Source organism: Notamacropus eugenii, chromosome 4 (genome assembly GCF_028372415.1).
Source record: "Notamacropus eugenii isolate mMacEug1 chromosome 4, mMacEug1.pri_v2, whole genome shotgun sequence".
NCBI lineage: Eukaryota > Metazoa > Chordata > Mammalia > Diprotodontia > Macropodidae > Notamacropus > Notamacropus eugenii.
In genome coordinates this window covers 394,328,539-394,347,760 of record NC_092875.1, presented here as the reverse complement: position 1 = coordinate 394,347,760, position 19,222 = coordinate 394,328,539, and the positions used below count along the sequence as shown (strand labels likewise).

At 35.1% G+C, this 19,222-nt stretch overlaps 1 protein-coding gene across 5 annotated transcripts in view; it reads right to left on the bottom strand.

Annotated features, from left to right (window-relative positions):
• The window catches only part of RELCH (RAB11 binding and LisH domain, coiled-coil and HEAT repeat containing), a 139,392-nt gene that overhangs the window by 10,858 nt on the left and 109,312 nt on the right, over positions 1-19,222 (bottom strand). For 3 of the 5 annotated variants that reach the window (XR_011966314.1, XM_072605507.1, XM_072605509.1), the window contains 5 exons: positions 18,108-18,207; positions 13,277-13,359; positions 12,335-12,398; positions 10,247-10,385; positions 9,043-9,159 (listed from right to left, as the gene is read on the bottom strand). Coding sequence is in view for 3 of the 5 variants with exons in the window: in XM_072605507.1 (XP_072461608.1) it covers positions 9,043-9,159; positions 10,247-10,385; positions 12,335-12,398; positions 13,277-13,359; positions 18,108-18,207 (503 nt within the window). In the remaining 2 variants the exon portion in view is untranslated. Of the gene's footprint in view, positions 1-9,042; positions 9,160-10,246; positions 10,386-12,334; positions 12,399-12,599; positions 12,683-13,276; positions 13,360-18,107; positions 18,208-19,222 lie in introns of all 5 variants that reach the window. The other 2 variants (XM_072605508.1, XR_011966315.1) reach the window with 2 other exon arrangements.

The window sequence follows — 19,222 nt, the reverse complement described above, 5'->3', positions numbered from 1 at the left end:
AGTTGTTTTTGAACAATTATGAAGAAAACAAGTAAAAGTTAATCGCAAAGAATTTCAATGGGAAAAATACATTACTTAAATTTCCTCTGAAAATGTGTCTGGACATTGCTAGTCCACACTATTTCACTTGCAAAATTATTCATTAATGACTTTTCTGGAAATTAAACTCCTTTACTATTAATTTGAAATATTTAAAACAAAACTTGATAGAATCATACAATTCCATTCAACAAATACTAATTAAACATTTCTTTCGTGCAAAACACTGTGTTAAATGTTTATTTAGTATATTCATTGAATCTTAAAGGACATTTAGTCAAATTTATAAATGAAAAGGAACCTTTCCTTCAAAATTCCTAACAAATTATTATTCAGTTTCAGTTTCTAAGAAGATGAGATCTGAGGCAGCCCAAAGTGTGTTTAGGCCATCTCTAATTGTTAGGAATCTTTTCTTCACATCAAGCTGAAATCCGCTTCCCAAAAACCTCTAACTGTAGCTCCTAAATCTATAAAAGAAGTCTAATATGTCCCACACATGACTACCCTTCAAATATTTCAAATTAAAGCTCTCCTTTGTCCTTTAAATCTTCCCTTTCCAGGTCAGCATAGTAGTTCTTTTAAATGATCCTCCTTCAACATAGATTCTAGTCCATTTACAACCATGGTTATCTCCTTCTGAATGTGTTTCTAAATAGCTAAAATATGGTTCCCAGAACTGAATATAGTTTTTCTGATATGGCCTGACCATTGTATATAGTTCAGTGGGAGATCATTAGTGCCCTTAATCTCGATATTACTAGACTTCTATGAAACCAAGTCTAAGGTTGCTTTAGCTTTTCTTTTTAAAATTTTATTTTTAAATCACTTTCCTTTTTGAATCTACTTCATCCCCTACTCTCTTCAGTAGCCATTCCCTTAAAAAAGCTTTTAAAAAAATCAGTAAAACAAACCAGTATGCCAACCAAGTCCATCAGTATTACTGAAGGAATAATAAATTAGCTTTTTAAGAAGTCATGTTAAAATTTTAGCTCATATTGTTTCTGAGTTAGCTATAAAATTCTAAGGTATTTTTCACACTACTTTTATGCCACAATTTCTCATCATATATTTGTGCAATTTCTTTTTTCAACCTAATTAGAAGACAATATTTATCCCTTAGAAAATTTGTGTTAGTTTTGGCTCATCATCTTGTATTTTTAAATCTTTTCAAATTTTGATTTTGCCATTCGGTATTATTAGTTCTCCATCCAAGCATCATGTCGTTTTCAAACCTGATAAACACACCCTTCGTCATCTTCACATCTGATGGAAAAAATACTGACAAGGATAGGACTGAGTAGTGTCATGCAGCTTACCTACTACAGACCTTCCTTCATGTTAAGATGGATTCATTAATCAAGAAACAGTGAGTAGTTCTCCAACTATGAAAGCACCAAACTGAATCACAAGAATATCCAATGCACTCCCCTGAAATCCTTTCCCTACTTCTCTTTGATCTTTTACTTTTACTAACCTTCTCCTGCTCAACCCTAACTCCTACTGTCTACATAGATCAGATAAGCCTAGAACCTTAGAGAATAGTAAGTATAACACAAGATACATAACAGCAGAAGAGGAAATGAGTAATTCACAGAAGAGATTCAGCAATAAAACCTATATCCATTTACAAAAGTGCAAAATATGGGTAATAATTGAGAAACCTCGAGACCAGGAGAGAAATCTGACCTTAGAGATTATCACTCGGAAATAGTGGGATAGGCAAAGTTCAGTATAACATTTCAGGCAAGGAGATGGTCATTCAACAAAGTAAGGGATTTCCAGACCTTCCTGACAAAAACACCAGAACTTAATAGAAAGTTTGATCTTCAAATGCAGGTCTCAAGAGAGGTATAAAAAGGTAAACGGGGTGGGGAACAACTTGTTACTCAATTTGGGCAAACTGTTTACCTCCCTATAAGGGAAGATGATACCTGTTAATCTTGAGAATTGTACATCTATTATGAAATATAAAAGGGATATACATAGAGGGAACAGGTATAAAGTAAATGAAGTCATGTTAAAATATGATTTAAGCATGTGAAGGGATTGTAACTGGAGGTGTGAAAAGGAGGAAGCAGAAAATGGTAAATTACATCACAGGAAGAAGTACAAAATTATAGTAGAGGGAAAGAGGGGAGGGAGATGAGCATTGTTTGAGAGGTACTCTCATCTGATTTGGTTCAAGAAGGGAATAATAAACTTAAGTTTATAATTCTAACTAGCTTTATAGGCAGTAGGAGGGGAATGAGTAGGAAAGGGGTGGGGACGCTAAAAGAGAGGGAAGAAGCAATAAGGGTAAAGGGGAGTAAAAGGGAGGGGAGCTAAAAGAAGGAAGGGAAGGTTGCAGGAGGTGGTGGTGAAAAGTGAAAACTATTGAGGAGAGGAAGGGAGATGGGAGAGCTAAAAGCACAAATGGTGGGAAAGAGGATGGAGGGAAATACACAGATTGTAATCATAACTGTGAATGTGAATGGAATGAACTCTCATAAAACGGAGACGGACAGCAGAATGGATTAAAAGAAATAGTGGGATAGGAATCATGACTAGAATGCAGATGTGAAGAATAGATCTTATTCAAATGAAACAAAAAATACAAGAAGCAGTGATGTAGCCTGAAATAAAGACAGGGTCAGGGACCTCCTTCTATATTAATATCGATTCATTAATCACATTATTTAAAAAGATTTACTCATGTGGGGAAAACCAGAAAACAAAGAGAAACATGTTGAAATTATTTGGATAATTAATGAAGAAACAGAAGCAATATTGGCCTCAGAGTGGTCCTATAGACCACACAGACAGAAGGCAGAATTAGGTGAGAATGGTGAGGGACTTCAACTACTTGGAATGATGAAATCTTTCTGCTAAAAGCAGAGCAGATAACAGATTTTTGACTTGCATTAATGATCATTCAATCCTTCAAAAGGTGGAAGAAGTAAAAAGAGAAAAAACATTATTCTGGACCAGGTTCTGAGCAACAGATTTTTGATGAAGAAATGATGGGAACCTTAGGGATAAGGGTAACCATATAATATTAGAATTTGTGACAAAAGAGGAAAGTAAAGCTGGGTGTAGTCTGTCACAGCTTAGAGTTCACAGAAATAACAGGTTAAATTAAATGGTTAATAGTTAAAAAAGAAGTTAGCCTAACATGGATGAGAAGTGTAAAATTCTGATGAGACAAGCAGAAATTATTTAGATGAAGAAAAAGGTAAATTAAAGATTGTAATAAGATCACTGATTTAAAAGCTGGAAGCTATCTTCTAGCTCAGTCCTTCTCATTTTACAGATGAAGAAAATAATCTAGAGAAGTGAAGTGATTTGCCCAGAGTCACACAGATAATACAATGGTACAGCTGCGAACTGAAGTCAGGTCTCCTGACTCCAAATCTAGTACTCTTTCTACTGAACTATACTGCATTTCCATCAAAAGTCGCTCTGAACTGATTGATACAGCTGCACAGTGTATTCATTATAACTTAGAATTTTAAAAGAAATGTACAGAAAAAAATGCCAGAGCAGGCAATAAGGATGAATATACAATTACAGTTCAACATTGGAATAATGATGACAGAAGTACTACATCCCCCAAACAAGATGAGGCTGACAGTGAATGATGAGGTCAACATAAATTTTTTTTAAAGTAACTCTGAGAATGAGAAGGACTGCTTCTGAGTAGATGAAATGATGATAATGAGCAAATGGTGAGAAGGCAGAACACAATTCAACTTTAATTTTTCTTTGGAAAGGAGAATGAACTGTTTGGAAAAGATATGATGGTTAACCGGTTTGAAATAAGGACAAATGAGGAAATGTTAAGTAAAGATCTTAGTTATTCTCAATTAGATCAAGTCACTAAGACTGGACAAAGTATATCTTTGGGTATTCTGAAGAAATGGCAGTTGTAACTGCTGAACCAGTTTTACTCATCATTTTTAAAAAAGACAGCTAATTGCTTTATTTTGTTTTTGTTTTGTTTTAATTAACCTTTTTTTTCAGTCAATGAAAACCTGATTTCTCTACTATGTGCAAGGCACTATGCCAAGTACTGGGGACACAAAAAGAGACAGACGAGGTGGCTAAGGACTGGAAATTGAAGGGATGCCCATCAATCGAGAAATGGCTACAAAAGCTGTGGCATATGATTGCAACGGAATATTACTGTGCTATAAGAAGTAACAAGCAGGATGATTTCAGAAAAATCCAGAAAGACTTACATGACTGATGCATAGTGAAGTGAATAGAACCTGAAGAACACTGTACACAGTAAATGCAAAATTGTTTGAAGAACTTGTGAATGGCTTAGCTATTCTCAGCAATACAATGATCCAAGACAATCCCAAGCACTAATGACGAAGCATATTATCTGTCTCTAGAGAAAGAATAGATATTATTTGAATACAGATGGAAGGATGCTATTTTTCACTTTCTTTCATTTGTCTTCTTGTACAAGATGGCTAATACGGAAATGTTTTACTTAATTGTACATGCATTGATTCTGACTGCTTACTGTTTGGGGGAGGAAGGAGGGAGGGACAGAATTTGGAATCCAAAACTTTAAATAAAAATGTTAAAAAAAAAGAGAGAGAGAGACAAAAGAGAGCCCTCGCTCTAAAGAAGCTGACAATCCCATAGGGAACACAACACATGAGATAGACTACATACAGGGTAAACAAGAAACAGCAGAAAGGAGGCACCACAACTTAGAGGGTTTGGGAAAGGCTTTTTGTAGAATGTGCAGTTTAGTTGGGACTTAAAGGAAGTCAGGGACCTTAATACTTGGAGTGAAAGGACAGTACTCCAGGGATGGGGGAGAGCCAGAGAAAATGCTCAGAGCCCAGAAATGGAGTGTCTCATTTATGAAACAGCCAGGAGGTCAGTGTCAGTGCATCAAAGAACTTGTGTTGGACAGTAAGGTATAAGATGACTGGAAAGGTAGAAAGCGGCTAGGTTATAAAGGGCTCTGAATGCCAAACAGAGCAGTTTATATTTGCTCTGGATGCAATAGGGAACCAGGGAATTTATTGAGTAGCAGAGAGACACAACTGTACCTGTGCTTTAGGAAAACCACTTTAGTGGCTGAATGGAAGACACATTAGAACAGGGAGAGATTGGTGGTAGGCAAACTCACCAGCACGCTATTGCAATAATCCAGGTGTGAGGTGATGAGGGTCTGCATCAGAGTGGTGGCAATGTCAGAGAAGAGAAGGGGGCATATCTGAGAGATACTGCAAAGAGCAAATCAAAGGGGCCTTGGCAGCAGCTTGGATACTGGGAGGTGGGGGGGGTTTAGAGATGGTGAGGATTCTAGGAGAACTCCTAGGTTGGGAGCCTGAGGACTGGGAGGATGTGTTGCCTTCTACAGTGGGTAACGGGAAAAGATAATCATTTCCATTTTGGACATGCTGAAAGGAGAAAAGTAATGATCAAGATTTTCAAAAAAAGGAAGGTAAACTTCACAATTATATTCCTATGTGCTTTATTTCCATTCCAGGCAAAATTCTAGAACATGTTACTTACAAGAGGTTTGTGAACATTTAGAAAGGGCATTAGTGATCCCTAAAGACAGTCTGACTTAAAAACAGTTCATGCTAGACTAACCTCATTCAATTTTCACTAACTTTGGCTTGAATTCTTTCTTGATTATATTTGTTCAACACTTTCTAGTTTTAAGATCATTCTCCTGGACAAAGAAGATAGAAGCAAAACAGAAGTTTAGTAGTTCTGCTTTCTATGTCACTTGCTAGTATTACACAATCTGTCTCCAGCAGTGGATTTATCCCTTCCTTCTTTTTGCTTTGTAAATACCTAAAAAAACCCTTCTGGACTCTATCCTTCCTGATACTATTATTAGTTCTATGCCTCCCTTTTCATTATGAATATATATTGTATATGTCCCCCCTTCTACCTTTTGCACATGCCCTTTTAAAATCTGAATTCACTGAAGAATGTTTTTAGATATTTCTTTTTCTTCTTTGTTGGAGTCACTTGCAATCATATGAGCAGAAATGCATTTCTAATAAGTTTTTTAATATTCTTCAGACACTTTCCCTTACATTCCCTGAACATAATGAAATAAGTTTTCCTGGTCTAAGCACTTGCCCATCTTCCTATATACTTCAATTTCATCTTTGGCTGTTAAGAAAATGAGGTCTTCCACATCTAAAAATTACTTACAGCAGCTCTTTTTGTGGTGGCCAAGAACTGGAATTTGAGGGGATGCTCATCAGATGGGGAATGGTCAAACAAGCTGTGGAATATGAATGTAATGGACTATTGTGCTATAACAAATGATGAGCAGGCAGACTTCAAAAAACCTGGGAAGACTTGAATGAACTGATGCTGAGGGAGGGGAGCAGAACCAGGAGAACATTGTACACAGTTGTAGCCACATTGTGCAATGATTAACTTTGACAGACTTGACTATTCTCAGCAACGCAAGCTCTAAGACAACTGCAAAAGACTCAGGATGAAAAATGCTATCCACATCCAGAGAAAGAATTATAGAGTCTGAATGCAGAATGAAGCTTACTACTTGCTGTATCTTTTTTGTTTTTTTTCCTTCTTTCTCATGGTTCATTCCATTGGTTATAACTCTTCTTTGCAACATGATTAATGTGAAAATGTTTAATGTGAATGTATATGTAGAGCCTATATCACACTGCATGTGGTCTTGGGGAGGGGGGGATAGGAGAGAAGGGGAGAAAATTTCAAATTTAGAAGCTTGTGGTACTGAATGCTGTAAACTAAAAATAAATATAAAAATTAAAAAATGAGATCTCTTTCCAGATTCCCATTTTCTGTACACCATCAACTGGTTCTTTATACTAGACAGAAAGAACTCTAAAGAAACATTTCTCCTCATCCCTTCTTCTACCTCCTGAGAGATGAAATTATCAGCAAGTAAAAATTTAAAAGATTATCTTTTTTTTTTTTAAAGCACAACTACCCTTTCATCAGATCTTTGGATAATTGTTGTTTTCCATTACCACTAATATATCTTGCTTCTGAGCCAGGTTTGTAATCTTCATTAGGAAATGTCATATCTTATCTTGGGTTTAAGAAACCAACGTCACTAGTACAGGATGAGGGAAGGGTGGCTAAATGGTAGTTTGCTTGAAAAAGATATGGGGCTTTACTGGCCTATGTGCTCAAAAGAAGCTAATAATGTGATATATAACTAAAAAAAAAAAAAAGCTGATTTGTTTAGGCCATTGTGAGAAGCATTGTGTGTAGTCAGAGGTTATAATTCCGTGATGCTCTGTCCTGTCAGACTACATCTGAACTACTGTGTTCAGTTGCATGTGTCCCATTTTAGAAAGGTCACTGGTAATTTGGAGAGTGTCCAGGTAAATGTAATAAGGATGATCAAAGACCTGCAGATTATGCTACATGAGAACTAACTGAAACTAATCTTAGCCAGAAAAGAGGAATTAAGAGGGACAAATGCTAGCTGTATTCAAGCATTTGAAAGACTATCCTGTGGAAAAGAAATTATGTTTATTTCATTCTAGGACACAGAGCTAGGGGATAACAGAGAAGCAGGTTTCAGCTCAATAGAAGGAGAAACTTTCCAGCGGTTAGAGCTATTCAAAAGCAGAACTAGGTCTTCAAAGCCTGGATGATCTTTTGTCAGGGAAGTTGGGATGTGTAGGTTGGGGATTCTTGATCAGGTATGGTTAGACTGAATGGCTGCTGAGATTTTGTGCTTCTAAAAGCATCATCCTTAGGCAGAGAAGCAACAATACCAATGGACGTATACAACAGGCTTTATAAGTTTTGCAAAGCTCTTTAGATTTGCTATCTTACTTTATTCTCACAATTATCCTGGGAAGCTGTGTACACTCTCATAGTGCTGTTCATTTTCCCCCTCTTTTATCCTGATTCAAAATTTCTTCTACCATGTATCTCCTCAGGTTTACAAATTTCAATTCACATATATACTTTTATATATACAATATATACATGATACTGTAGTAGTAGTGCAAATCTATTAGAGCAATTTCCTTTGAAAATATGCTTTTTAATGGTGATATTGGATTAATATTCTATTAGATTTTTAGCTTATTTTGTATATTATTCATATGCTACATTTTTATTTATTGACATACAAGGCCTTAATTACTGCTCCTAATTTCCTTCTCTGTTATTTTATTCTAAAAATTATTGGGTATCTATTTTACTGCTATTCTTCCTCTCTCACATCTATTGCTGTCCCTAGTATGGGTGAATTTTTCAGTTTTATATATGCATGAACACTTTTTCCCTCAAGGTGCAGTTTAAGTGTTCTTAGTCAGATTTGGTGATTTTCCTTGCTCCTTCCCAAACTAGTTCTTTTCTTTAAGATAAAATCCATCTCTTGCAAGCTTTCATCTTTTCATTTGTTTCTTTTCTCTCATCTTTCTTCCTTCTTCATTTTCCTTGTTCAAAGAAGAAGCACTGAGTTGTAGCCAATCTCCCTCTATAAAAAAAGGTAAGGAGACTGCTGGACATGTCAGGACTATAGTCATTCATGCAACTGACCTCATAAGGAATACACAGAACATGAATGGTCAGACATTTTCTTAGAAAGAATTAGGTTTAGAATAATAGATCTCTTTCTTCAGGAATGACATCTATGTTAGATGAGGCTTCGGGCAACAAGCTGAAGACCAATCTGTGTTTTTTCTTAAGTGTTCTCAATCTCTCCTCACTTTTCTGTCCAAATTTGTGTATTTGTGTAAGGTAGATACATATTTTTCAAAACTGGAGATTAGAACCTTGCTTGTCCACTGTAACATATGGAATGTCTAAGCACTCAAAAGATGTATTACATAATGATCTTGAAATAGATAGTATAATACAAAAAGGAATGAATGGAAAAGAACTAAGTTAAAAAAATTTAGAATCGCAAATATATTATTTTTTATGTAATTCAAAGAGAAAAAATGGTAACATCTCTTCCTGCTATAAAGACAACAAAAATATGGGTCAAAATATGAATTTCTTGGAAAACAAGGATACAGCAACAGGAAAGTGCACTGTAGGCTTCAAATAGATGAGTAGCAATATCTAATCTTTTGGAATCCACAGTTTGTAGGTTGTTGACCAAAGCCAACTTGTGCAAATGTGGTATAACAACTGAAAAATAAAGAGTAAAAGTGTTATATTTTTCCTAAAAAAAAAAAAAAATTCTTAATTAACAAGAGCACATTTTTTTCATATCTAGTACTTTTCTGATGATCAGCATCTTAGCATCTTGTCCTTACAGTCTACTAGACAGAACAGTGAGCTGACTTGGGCTTCAGTTTTAGTACCACATTCAAATGACTATGTATTACAGATCTCTCTCTGTGTATGAAAATATATAAACACACACACACACACACATACACACACAATTTTGCCTCAACTGAGAGGGAAAATTGGCTCTGGTGGTACATTCCAAAAGTATCATGAAGAAATGAGAAGTACCTAAGAAAGCATCTAAAGATAAAATATCACTACTTTTTCTAATAAAAGGCTGCATTCATTTTTCCTCACTGTCTTTGATTTTCTCAGCCTGTACAGTCAATGAAACAAATCTTCATCAGGGTTAGCACCTTATAATCCTGTAACAGTAACATCAGGAAGCATGGTTCAGCACACAGAGCTGGCTTCAAAGCCATGAAGACCCAGGTTCGAATTGTGCATGTGACAAACATTGGTCATGTGTCCCTAAGCAAGTGCTTCAAGCATCTCAGTGTTTTAGGCAGATCTCTAAGATTAAGTTTCAGAAAAGCTGTTGACCTGGATTGGTGGAAGTATTTAATGTCTAAGAAATGAATTTTGTTAGACATTAAATACTGAGCAATTGCTAATTTTGAAGGATCAGAGACATCACTATTGCTTGTACTTCCAGCTTTTGGCATAGAGTTTACTTAGTGGTAACAACAATTATGAGGAAAGCATTTATACAGCACATTAAGGTTGGCAAAGTACTTTATATATGTTATCCCATATCATCTTCACAACAACCCTTTGAGGTAGATGATATTATTAAAGGGCTGAAAGAGGTAAAATGACTTGCCCAAGGTCACAGAGTCCAATCCATCTGCATAAGAAGCATACAGTGAAACATCTCATATGGCACATAGGACCACAGGGACAGGACTATTCACAAAGGCTTTGCTGTTCATCATAATTCAAAGAACAATTTACATTAGTATAGTATTGTAATTCAACTTACACTCATCTCGAAACCTGGGTTCTGCATTAGGTCCAACTCTTCCAAAAGTCTTTATGATCTCGATGTGCAGAGAGTGTTGGTCTTGGTACTGAGGGTCTTCCAGGAAAGAAGCCAGCTGCATTTTCACTCTTTCCAGTAACTTAAAATCAACATATCATATAGTTAATAAAATGTTCACAAGTACATGGAGTTAACCAAAATTAAAAAAATAAAGTTCAGAGACTTAGCCTGCAATGTGGAATAAAGAAAAACAAGTAGATGGTGCTTAAAGAGATTAGAGAATAGAGGCCAAACTTGTGCTTTACTTGTTTTGCTTGGTCTAGAAAAGATTTAAAACTTGGAAAGATCCACAAATGTATCTTATTTCTGGCCAACAGAAATGTATAACAATAAAGAAAAGTTTATTATCACAAAAAAATTTTAGGAAATGGAGGTAAGTTTCTAAGAGTTAGGATTTAAATTTAAAATTGCATTGCAAATTGTAGTACAAGTTACCCATTTATTCACTTTTTGAATTGATGACTCAACAATGACTTATCTCTTACTCACATTTCCCTAAAATAATTTATTTTAGGATTTAAGAACATGTTGAAATTCTGGTAAGACTGCAACCTCTGCAGAATATTGTGCTCACCAGTGAGATATCCAAGTGGAAGCATGAGAAAAAAAATTTCTGACTCCAAAATATATTTAATTTTTAAAGACACCAAAAAATATTTGTTGACCATTAATTAACAATATTTTACTATAGAGATACAACAATTCAGTTTTAAGGAAAGCTAGGATAGGAAAAATCCCAAATCATTTTTCAGAATAACACAAAAGAAATTCTATTGGAACTTCTAATTGTCAAAAATTCACCATACTAACACTGTTAAGAGTATGTGTATTGGAATTACAAGATTACTTTTTGGGGATTATATTATTTTTATCTTTGAAGAATCACTAACTCAAGTGTGTGAAGTAGATGCTATAATAACTGGAAAGTACCAGTCCCAGGTTGGTTATTCAATTTTTGGTACAAGAGCCTCTTGCTACAATTGCACATGCAGAGCTGGAAGGCACGTCCAAGGCCATCTAGTCAAATTTCTTCTTTTTAAAAGGCAGGCAACTGAAGCTGAAGGAAGTTAAATAACCTGACTGAGGTCACACATACAATATTAAGTAGGATCTGAAGCCAGAATCTCTGACTCCAGAATTAGAGCACATGGATCTTCCTGCAAGAGGTTTTCTGGGAATAAACATATGGTTGGATACTTCATAGAGAACAGATATATTGTAGCCAATTTATCTCTAAATGTGTCAGTAGGAAAATAGGATTTCTCAATGACTGATGGATTCTGACCCACTAACGTGCTGCTCCTTTCTCCCTTGATCTTTCTACCTTTTCCTTCCTCTGATGATACTCTCATATGTTACATCTCAAGAAAGAAGGAAGGAAGTTGTCCTGGGCACAGTCTTGCCTGACTTTCCAGAAAGATGAGAAGAATCACTTTATGGCACGTATATTTTCCTTACAGTAGAAATATTTTCTATAGCAGAATAAATGAAATTATCAAAATAACCTAAAGCTGAAAAGTGTGCACAGAGACAGGTAATTTTATACATTTAACATGGTGAAACTTTAAAGTGGTCTACAATAAGCTTCATTTATATAGGCATACCATAAGTTGTTCATCTTCTTTATGAAAATATCAACAAATAAAATGTGAAGCACAGCATCTCTGTACAAAATGACTCATCACTTTGCATAAATAACTTGATTTTGTATTGTGTGAGGAGTTTTGTATTTTGGCAGAAAGCATGTTGCAGTGTGAGAAAGGATGGGCTATATTTCCAATAACAGTGACCAGAACTCACTGTTCAAAATATCACATATACTAACTTTATTAAATTTGAAAAGATTACCTTTTTGTATAGGCATGAAAATATATTTGACAGGAATATGACATTTTGGTATTTCTCAGAAACTGCTGCTGCACATTTTAAGAAGTACAATGTGTATTGCCTGTCCCAGGGAGCAACTGTTAGAGGAACAGCTTCCCCTTGTAAGGTCGGTAACACTATTCAGTTTCATGGCATTCCTACCTCTCTTTGAATAACTGTTTCCATAATGGTGCCAAAGGCAGGAATTGTGGCAATCCTGACAGAGCTGTGGAGTAAGAAAATAAATAAACTTAACCTTTCTTCAAGAAAACAATAAATACAGCTAAAATATATTCAATACGGGCACAATTTATATTGTATTAGTTTCTAGCAATGACAAAATAAAAAAAAATAAATAAAAGCAGACCAGGAAGAATGCTCAAAAAGACAGACAGGATAACTTAAGGTCGCAGTCTGTGAAACTCACAATTCAGGATCACTGGACAAGGTAACAAGGGCCGGAGCAACCCGCTTGTCAACTAATGCTTCACTCATGCCTCGGAGAGTCAGCTGTAAACCAGTCAACATGCAATAAAAAATGGTTTGGTAAACTGGAATGAGAACTGAGTTAGCTGTGACTGAGGATGGGCAGGCAGACTCATTGGCCTTTCTTGGTTTAGTCACCCACAATAGACATTAAAATGGTTAAAGCTTTGGTTCATGCTACTATGCTTACTGGTAATGAATGACCTGTTAGTGAGATTAGTGGAGCATCCCTTTTTAGCTTGGAGGAAATAGTCCATCAGTATATCTGGGTATTTGAAATTGACTGAGCTACTTATACTCCAAATCTTTATATATGATTCAGTAGCTAAGTCACAAACTAAAAGGATAATTTAGGCCTACTATGAATGAGTAAACTTTTAAGTTGTAGACTCATTTGATAAGAGTATTTTAATTCGGTTTAATATCCAAGTGGTATCCTGAAAAGGTTAGAACAACAGAACAAAATTTAATGTTTAATAAAAACAAATATAACTTAAAAGTATCTTTAAGTTATAAAGACACATTTATCAATGTGATTTTTAAAAATACTGATGGCTATTTTTCAGCAAACAAACAGTAAAAGGGATGCCGAATGTATAAGTCAGGTAAGAAACTTACATTTCAGGATCACTGGAGAGAGTAATGAGAGCAGGAACAACCCTCTGAGCTACCAGAGTTTCATTCACCCCCTTCACCAACAGCTGATTGGTTCGGCGCAGGGGAGGGGTATTCACAGGTGATGCACGTAAAGAGTGAGCACAGTACCATGGGAAGAAGAAAGGCACAACCAAGACAGAAGGAGAAAGAGAGAGAACACAAAAGCAAAACCAAAATTAGAAGCTAAGCATATATTGCTACACTAATGCTTTACAAAGGCAGAGGATGCTTGGAAGGAAAACAAAGCTTAAATGGCCTAGAAATCCACACAAAAGTTGAATCCATAATTAATTCAATGACAGTTTGTACTTTTGGGTCACACTGCATCATGCTGTCTATTTAAAAATGAATTGCAACGTAATTAATAAATTTAATTTAATTTTTAGGTTTTAAAAATGTTCGGTGAAAATATGACTGAGTTCAAAATTAATGTTCCAAATTAAAATTCAACATGAATGTGTGTTAATATGACTAAGGTACAAACTGAATTGTGCTACTAAACTAAAATAGCTAGCAGTTTGCAGATACCCGAAGACCACTAAAATAGCATATATGCTTTATAACTATAGCAAGCACCTTTAAATCACTAAGCAAAGTTTCTGATAATAGACTTATCAGCTTTCTCTTGAGGTAGAATTCAGGGTTATTAGGTCTGTGAGGTATATGAAAGCACACAGCATCCAAGCCAATTTTTTTTGATTTGTACAGTTAAATTTTTATAATTAGGTCTCATATTTTGTAATTCTTTAAAAGTACCAATCATTTTTGTGTTTGTTGGCTTTTTTTTTTGGAGGGGGAAAGGCAAGGCAATTGGGGTTAAGTGACTTGCCCAAGATCACACAGCTTGTAAGTGTCAATTGTCTGAGGCTGGATTTGAATTCAGTTCCTCCTGACTTCAGGGCCAAGCTTGATTCACTGAGCTATCTAGCTATCCTTGTACCAATTATTTTTAAAAGCTAACAACAGAATCATTAAAAATTAACTTTCTTTCAATTATGCCATTAATGGAAATACGATTTGATTAAATTTGATTGGAAGTTTAAAAAAGCTGATGTTTATAATTTAATGATCTTAACTAGATAAATGGAGACTAGGCTGTTTCCTCTTTAAATCATTCATTTTAAAGTGAAATCTAGAGAAGACTGAACACTAACTCCCTTTTTTTGCTTTCACTTTTAAAAAAATGGAAATTTAGAGAGGTTAATCAGACCATCTTATAGTACAAGTAGGTTTCATGATAGATCTTGGTTATCATCAGTATTTTTATAACTAAAATTTTTATCATTCTGTGCATTTGTAATGGATGACAACCAAATAATTGTGAGGAAAAACAACAAATTTATCACTCATTCTTCTGACAATATGAATATAATCTTTGGTTTAGCATATGGGACGTACTGGCTTTCTGGTATGAAATATTATAGACATCATTCAAACCAATTTGCTAAATTTCAATACTCTCACTTATTTTGTTGATCTTATCATAAAGACAGAATTTCTTAGCTACAATTAGTCTGCTTGTTTAAAAGTATAATCAAGGAGACTAATTCATGAATTTGCTAACTTTTTCTCCCTGCTACTAACTATGAGTAAATGTCATAGACAGCTTATTTTGCTTTGAAAATAGCTTTGCCACAATACATCATTATTATTATCATTATTAAACTTGATTTTAAGTGAAGTAATTTTCATAAAAGACCAAACAAAAGAAAGTTTGGACAGGAAACTATGATTGCTAAGGCCTCCTATGACTAAGAAAATCATTAATTAATTATTAACTGTATTGGACTGAATATAAGCCATATTACTCCCCCTCCAACCCTAGGATCAAATTCACCTAAAACTACAATTTCAAGGCAGCGGTATTATACAGGACTGGAAGACAATCAATTTAGAGTTGGAAAGGACCTCAGAAATCATCTGGCCCAATTCCGTCATTTTACAGATAATGAAAACCAATCAATCATTTATTAAAAGCCATACCCTATGCTAGGTGCTGGCAATGCAAATACAAAGAATGAAACAATCTTTACTCACAAGGGGCTTACATTCTAATGCAGTTGGCAAGAAAATACACATACAAACACACACATATAATATATTCACATATATTATATAGAGGCATATCATAAGTATAAAATGAATAAATAAAAACATATACAAAGTTTTGGAAGGGAGAGCACTAGCAGTTGGGGGAATCAATAAAGACTTTTTCCTATAACTGATAGTACTTAAGCTATGTCTTAAAGAAAGACGGACTTTGTGAGGGGGTCATAAGAAGGTATGTATTCTAGGCATGGGGCACAACCAGTACAAAGATATAGAGAAAGGAGGTAGAGCTTCTTGTATAAGGGACAGAGGAAAGCCACTTTGGCTGGATATCATAGTGTAAGAGTGAGAATAACATTCAGTGAAACTGGAAAGACAGGGTAGGATCAGGTTGTGTATGGCCAAAGCCCCAGGGATGCTACCCATTTTACTCAAGGCCATGGATGTAGTAAATGGCAGAACCCAGCACTCTGTCCACTACATTGTGCTGCTTCCCCATCATTCCATAGTTCACCTTTATTTTTCCTCTCAAAGACATTTCATTTTAGAGGATGACCTATATTCAGACCAACACTTGTCTGTACTTTGTTTCTTTTATCTTCTCCATTAGACTCTGAGATCTTTGAGGGCAGGGACTGTTTTTTGCCACTCTTTGTTTCTACAGCACCTAGCATAGTGTCTGATGCACAGCAGGCACTTAAAAATGCTTACTGACTGATAACAAGGCACACATAAAGAAGCATCCTCATTTGAAAAATGAGTGATTTGGATTCATGTCCTTCCGAGCAATAAATTTGTTATACACACATATGTACATATATCTGAAATTTACATGCTTTCGACTATACAGTAAATACACTGTTGTGGTGGTGAAAAAAAGGAGAACAAAGCAAATGGTTCAAAAAATCAGAATTATTTCAACTGACTTGCAAAACTATATTGATTGTATTATCAAAATCAAATCCCAAGATATGACTGTTTAGAAATGTAATTCCTTACTTAGATTCTTGCTTAATAGGAGTTTTCTGGGAGTATTCTTATGAATGCAAAAAAATCACAATGATTGATCATGAGGCTAATTTATTCTAATAGAATACATAACTGAGTTCAAATTAGAGCACTATGACTAACAAAAAAAATTTGTATTTTCACTTCTATCAATGGACCTAATTCATACTTATGAATTATACATGATTTTTTCAAATCATAATGTCTGCTATGTGCTGGGTACTGTGTTAAGTCCTGGAACTAAACCTTTTATGCACAAACAGATTCACAATAAACCCAAAAGAGTAATAACTGCAGCAATAGCTTAAGCATGAATACAGTTTTCAAATCAGCAGCAACAGCAAAGAGACAGACCCAAACCAGGCAAAAGCTATAAAGAAGCTAGAAAATGTACTTTTAAGAAATTATAGGAGGCATTCATAATTTTATTTATACAGACTTATTTTCAATCATTTATTTAAGAGTACTGAGAAAAATCATTAAGTATTATCATTAAGTCTTATTTAACAAAGTTATTACAATGGGCTAAAGCTTTATGTGTGTATTTTAGTAAAACTTATAACTGCTTTTCAAATATGTTCTCAAATATTTAGAAGAGAAAATGAAAAAAATTCTAAAATGCTGAATTTGCAATATTTTTAAACTGTAGCACTGATTATTCATTATTAATTCACATTATTTTCTGGGGAAAAGAATAATGAATTCTTCAGACAGAGAGGGAATTTACTCTGAAAATAAAGCTAAAATCTTGGTTTTCTATTTACCCTGAAGGAAAAGAATTGGAGTCTTTTTATATATATCTACTGTGTGTGTGTGTGTTTATGTGTGTGTGTGTGTATGTTTAATTACTGAGGTTATATCAGAGATATCTGAATTATTATAAACCTAATTTATGTACCTGAAGATTTCAGAGGATTTAATTTAAAAAATATTACTACTGATTTAGCCCTCCAATGTGTCCCCTCTTCTGAAACTCTGGGAAGATATAATTAATACTAATGGGTGAGGCAATCAACTTAATTTAGCAATTCTGCTCTTATAAAACTACTAAAAATTTATATTGGAGTACATGACAAGGAACTGGGTTTTTTAAAGTATGACAAGCACTAACCAATACACTGCACTGGACAACCTCTATAACTAATATTTAAACATACTGTATTCATATGTCCTCTTCCCTGTAATGCTGTGGGGCAGCTGATGGGGCAAAAAGAGCATGGACCTATGTATTTTTTAAATAAGATTAACTTGGGTGGGTTGTATGAGGTGGTGTTTCAGATGTGTTTAGTGAAAAACAGTATTTCTTAATGAAAGTCATGGAAGCATCCAGAGTTCATATTTTGAGAGATATTTTACAGAATGAGTTCCTTTTACTAATGTTATTGGAAAACAGGAAAGCATATCAGAAAGATTTAAACTGAATTCTTAAGTCAGAAATAAAACAGGAAAGTAAAAAAGTAGCTATCATAAAACATCTTTTAAGGAAATAATCTGAATGGTCCAAAAACCAATTAAATATGTGAAAACTAAAAATGCAAATGCTGCTCCATCACACAGTACACAACTCAGTACTGTTACAACAGATATTAATATAAAATATGCATTAAAATAACATACTCTACAAAGAAATTGTTTTTACATCCTCCCATTCCTGGTTCCCTGCTCTCCTCCCATCTCCTCCCCGCAAATGACAACTTTAACCATCTACTGAAACAGAAACGTCTGATTCACTTACCTCAAACATTCTAGCAGCAGTACATCTAACAAGTGCTGAAGTATGGACAACGCCATACCACAAAACAGTCAAAAGCAACTCATGGTATGCTGGGTTTGCGCTGGGAAAAAGAATGTTAAAATTAGGAGCAACAAAACCACAAGGCCTATTAGAGCAGCAGCACACAGAGATAGTTCTTTTAAGATTTACAAAGTATCCTCTTCGCAACTATGTGAGAAAGACAGCAGAAATATTAAGAATACTTTACAACGGATGAAACTGAGACTTGGAGTGAATGATTTGCTCAAGGTCGCAAGGTTAATAAGTAGAATACAAGCTCCTCAAAGGCAGGGACAGTTTTTTGTATTTGTAATGCTTAGAACACTGTTTTTCACATTTTCTTGGCTGCGGCAGAATTCTGTTCAGATACATGATTTCATCAGGGTACAGAACACCCATTACAGAAATTTCCTTCCACCAACACAGATTTATAGCTTCATATATTGGCAACATAAAGTCTTAGATCACTGCAAAAAGTTCTCTCATTGTTGAGAGAAGTTTAGTTTAAAAACTTAGTGCTGATGGTTACATAGTAGGTTCCAGAGGCAGGATTTGAAGCCATGACTTCCTGCCTAGGGCTAGCCCTTTATGGACTATATTGGGCTGCATTCCTTTGTGCTTCATCATGCCCTCAGGAATCTCATGGGGAAACTCAACATCAGGAGAGACTACCTCAGTCTTGGTTACTCACAGCTCATCAGTCCCCTCAGACCCTCTGATTAGGGAGGAAAGTTAGAAGTTCCTCCCAAAGCCTCAAGGAGCATTCCTAGGCCAGCTATCCTTTCATTTTCATTCAGATGTACCCTTTTGGATTCAATCACGCATCACCTCCAAGCAGGGTACCTTTTCTATTCTATCTATCCCTAAACTCCCTCCACCCTCAGCTTTCTGTCCTGGTTTTGTATGTTGTCTGTCCCCCATTAGACTTGTTGGCTTTCTTTCTTTTTTTGTATTTTGTATTCCCAGCACTTAGCACAGTGCCTGCTATATGAGAGGCATTTAATTTAATTTGTATGTTACTGTTAACATACAAATGGGCCAGTTTTCTTCAAGTGTATACATTCTAGTGTATCCTC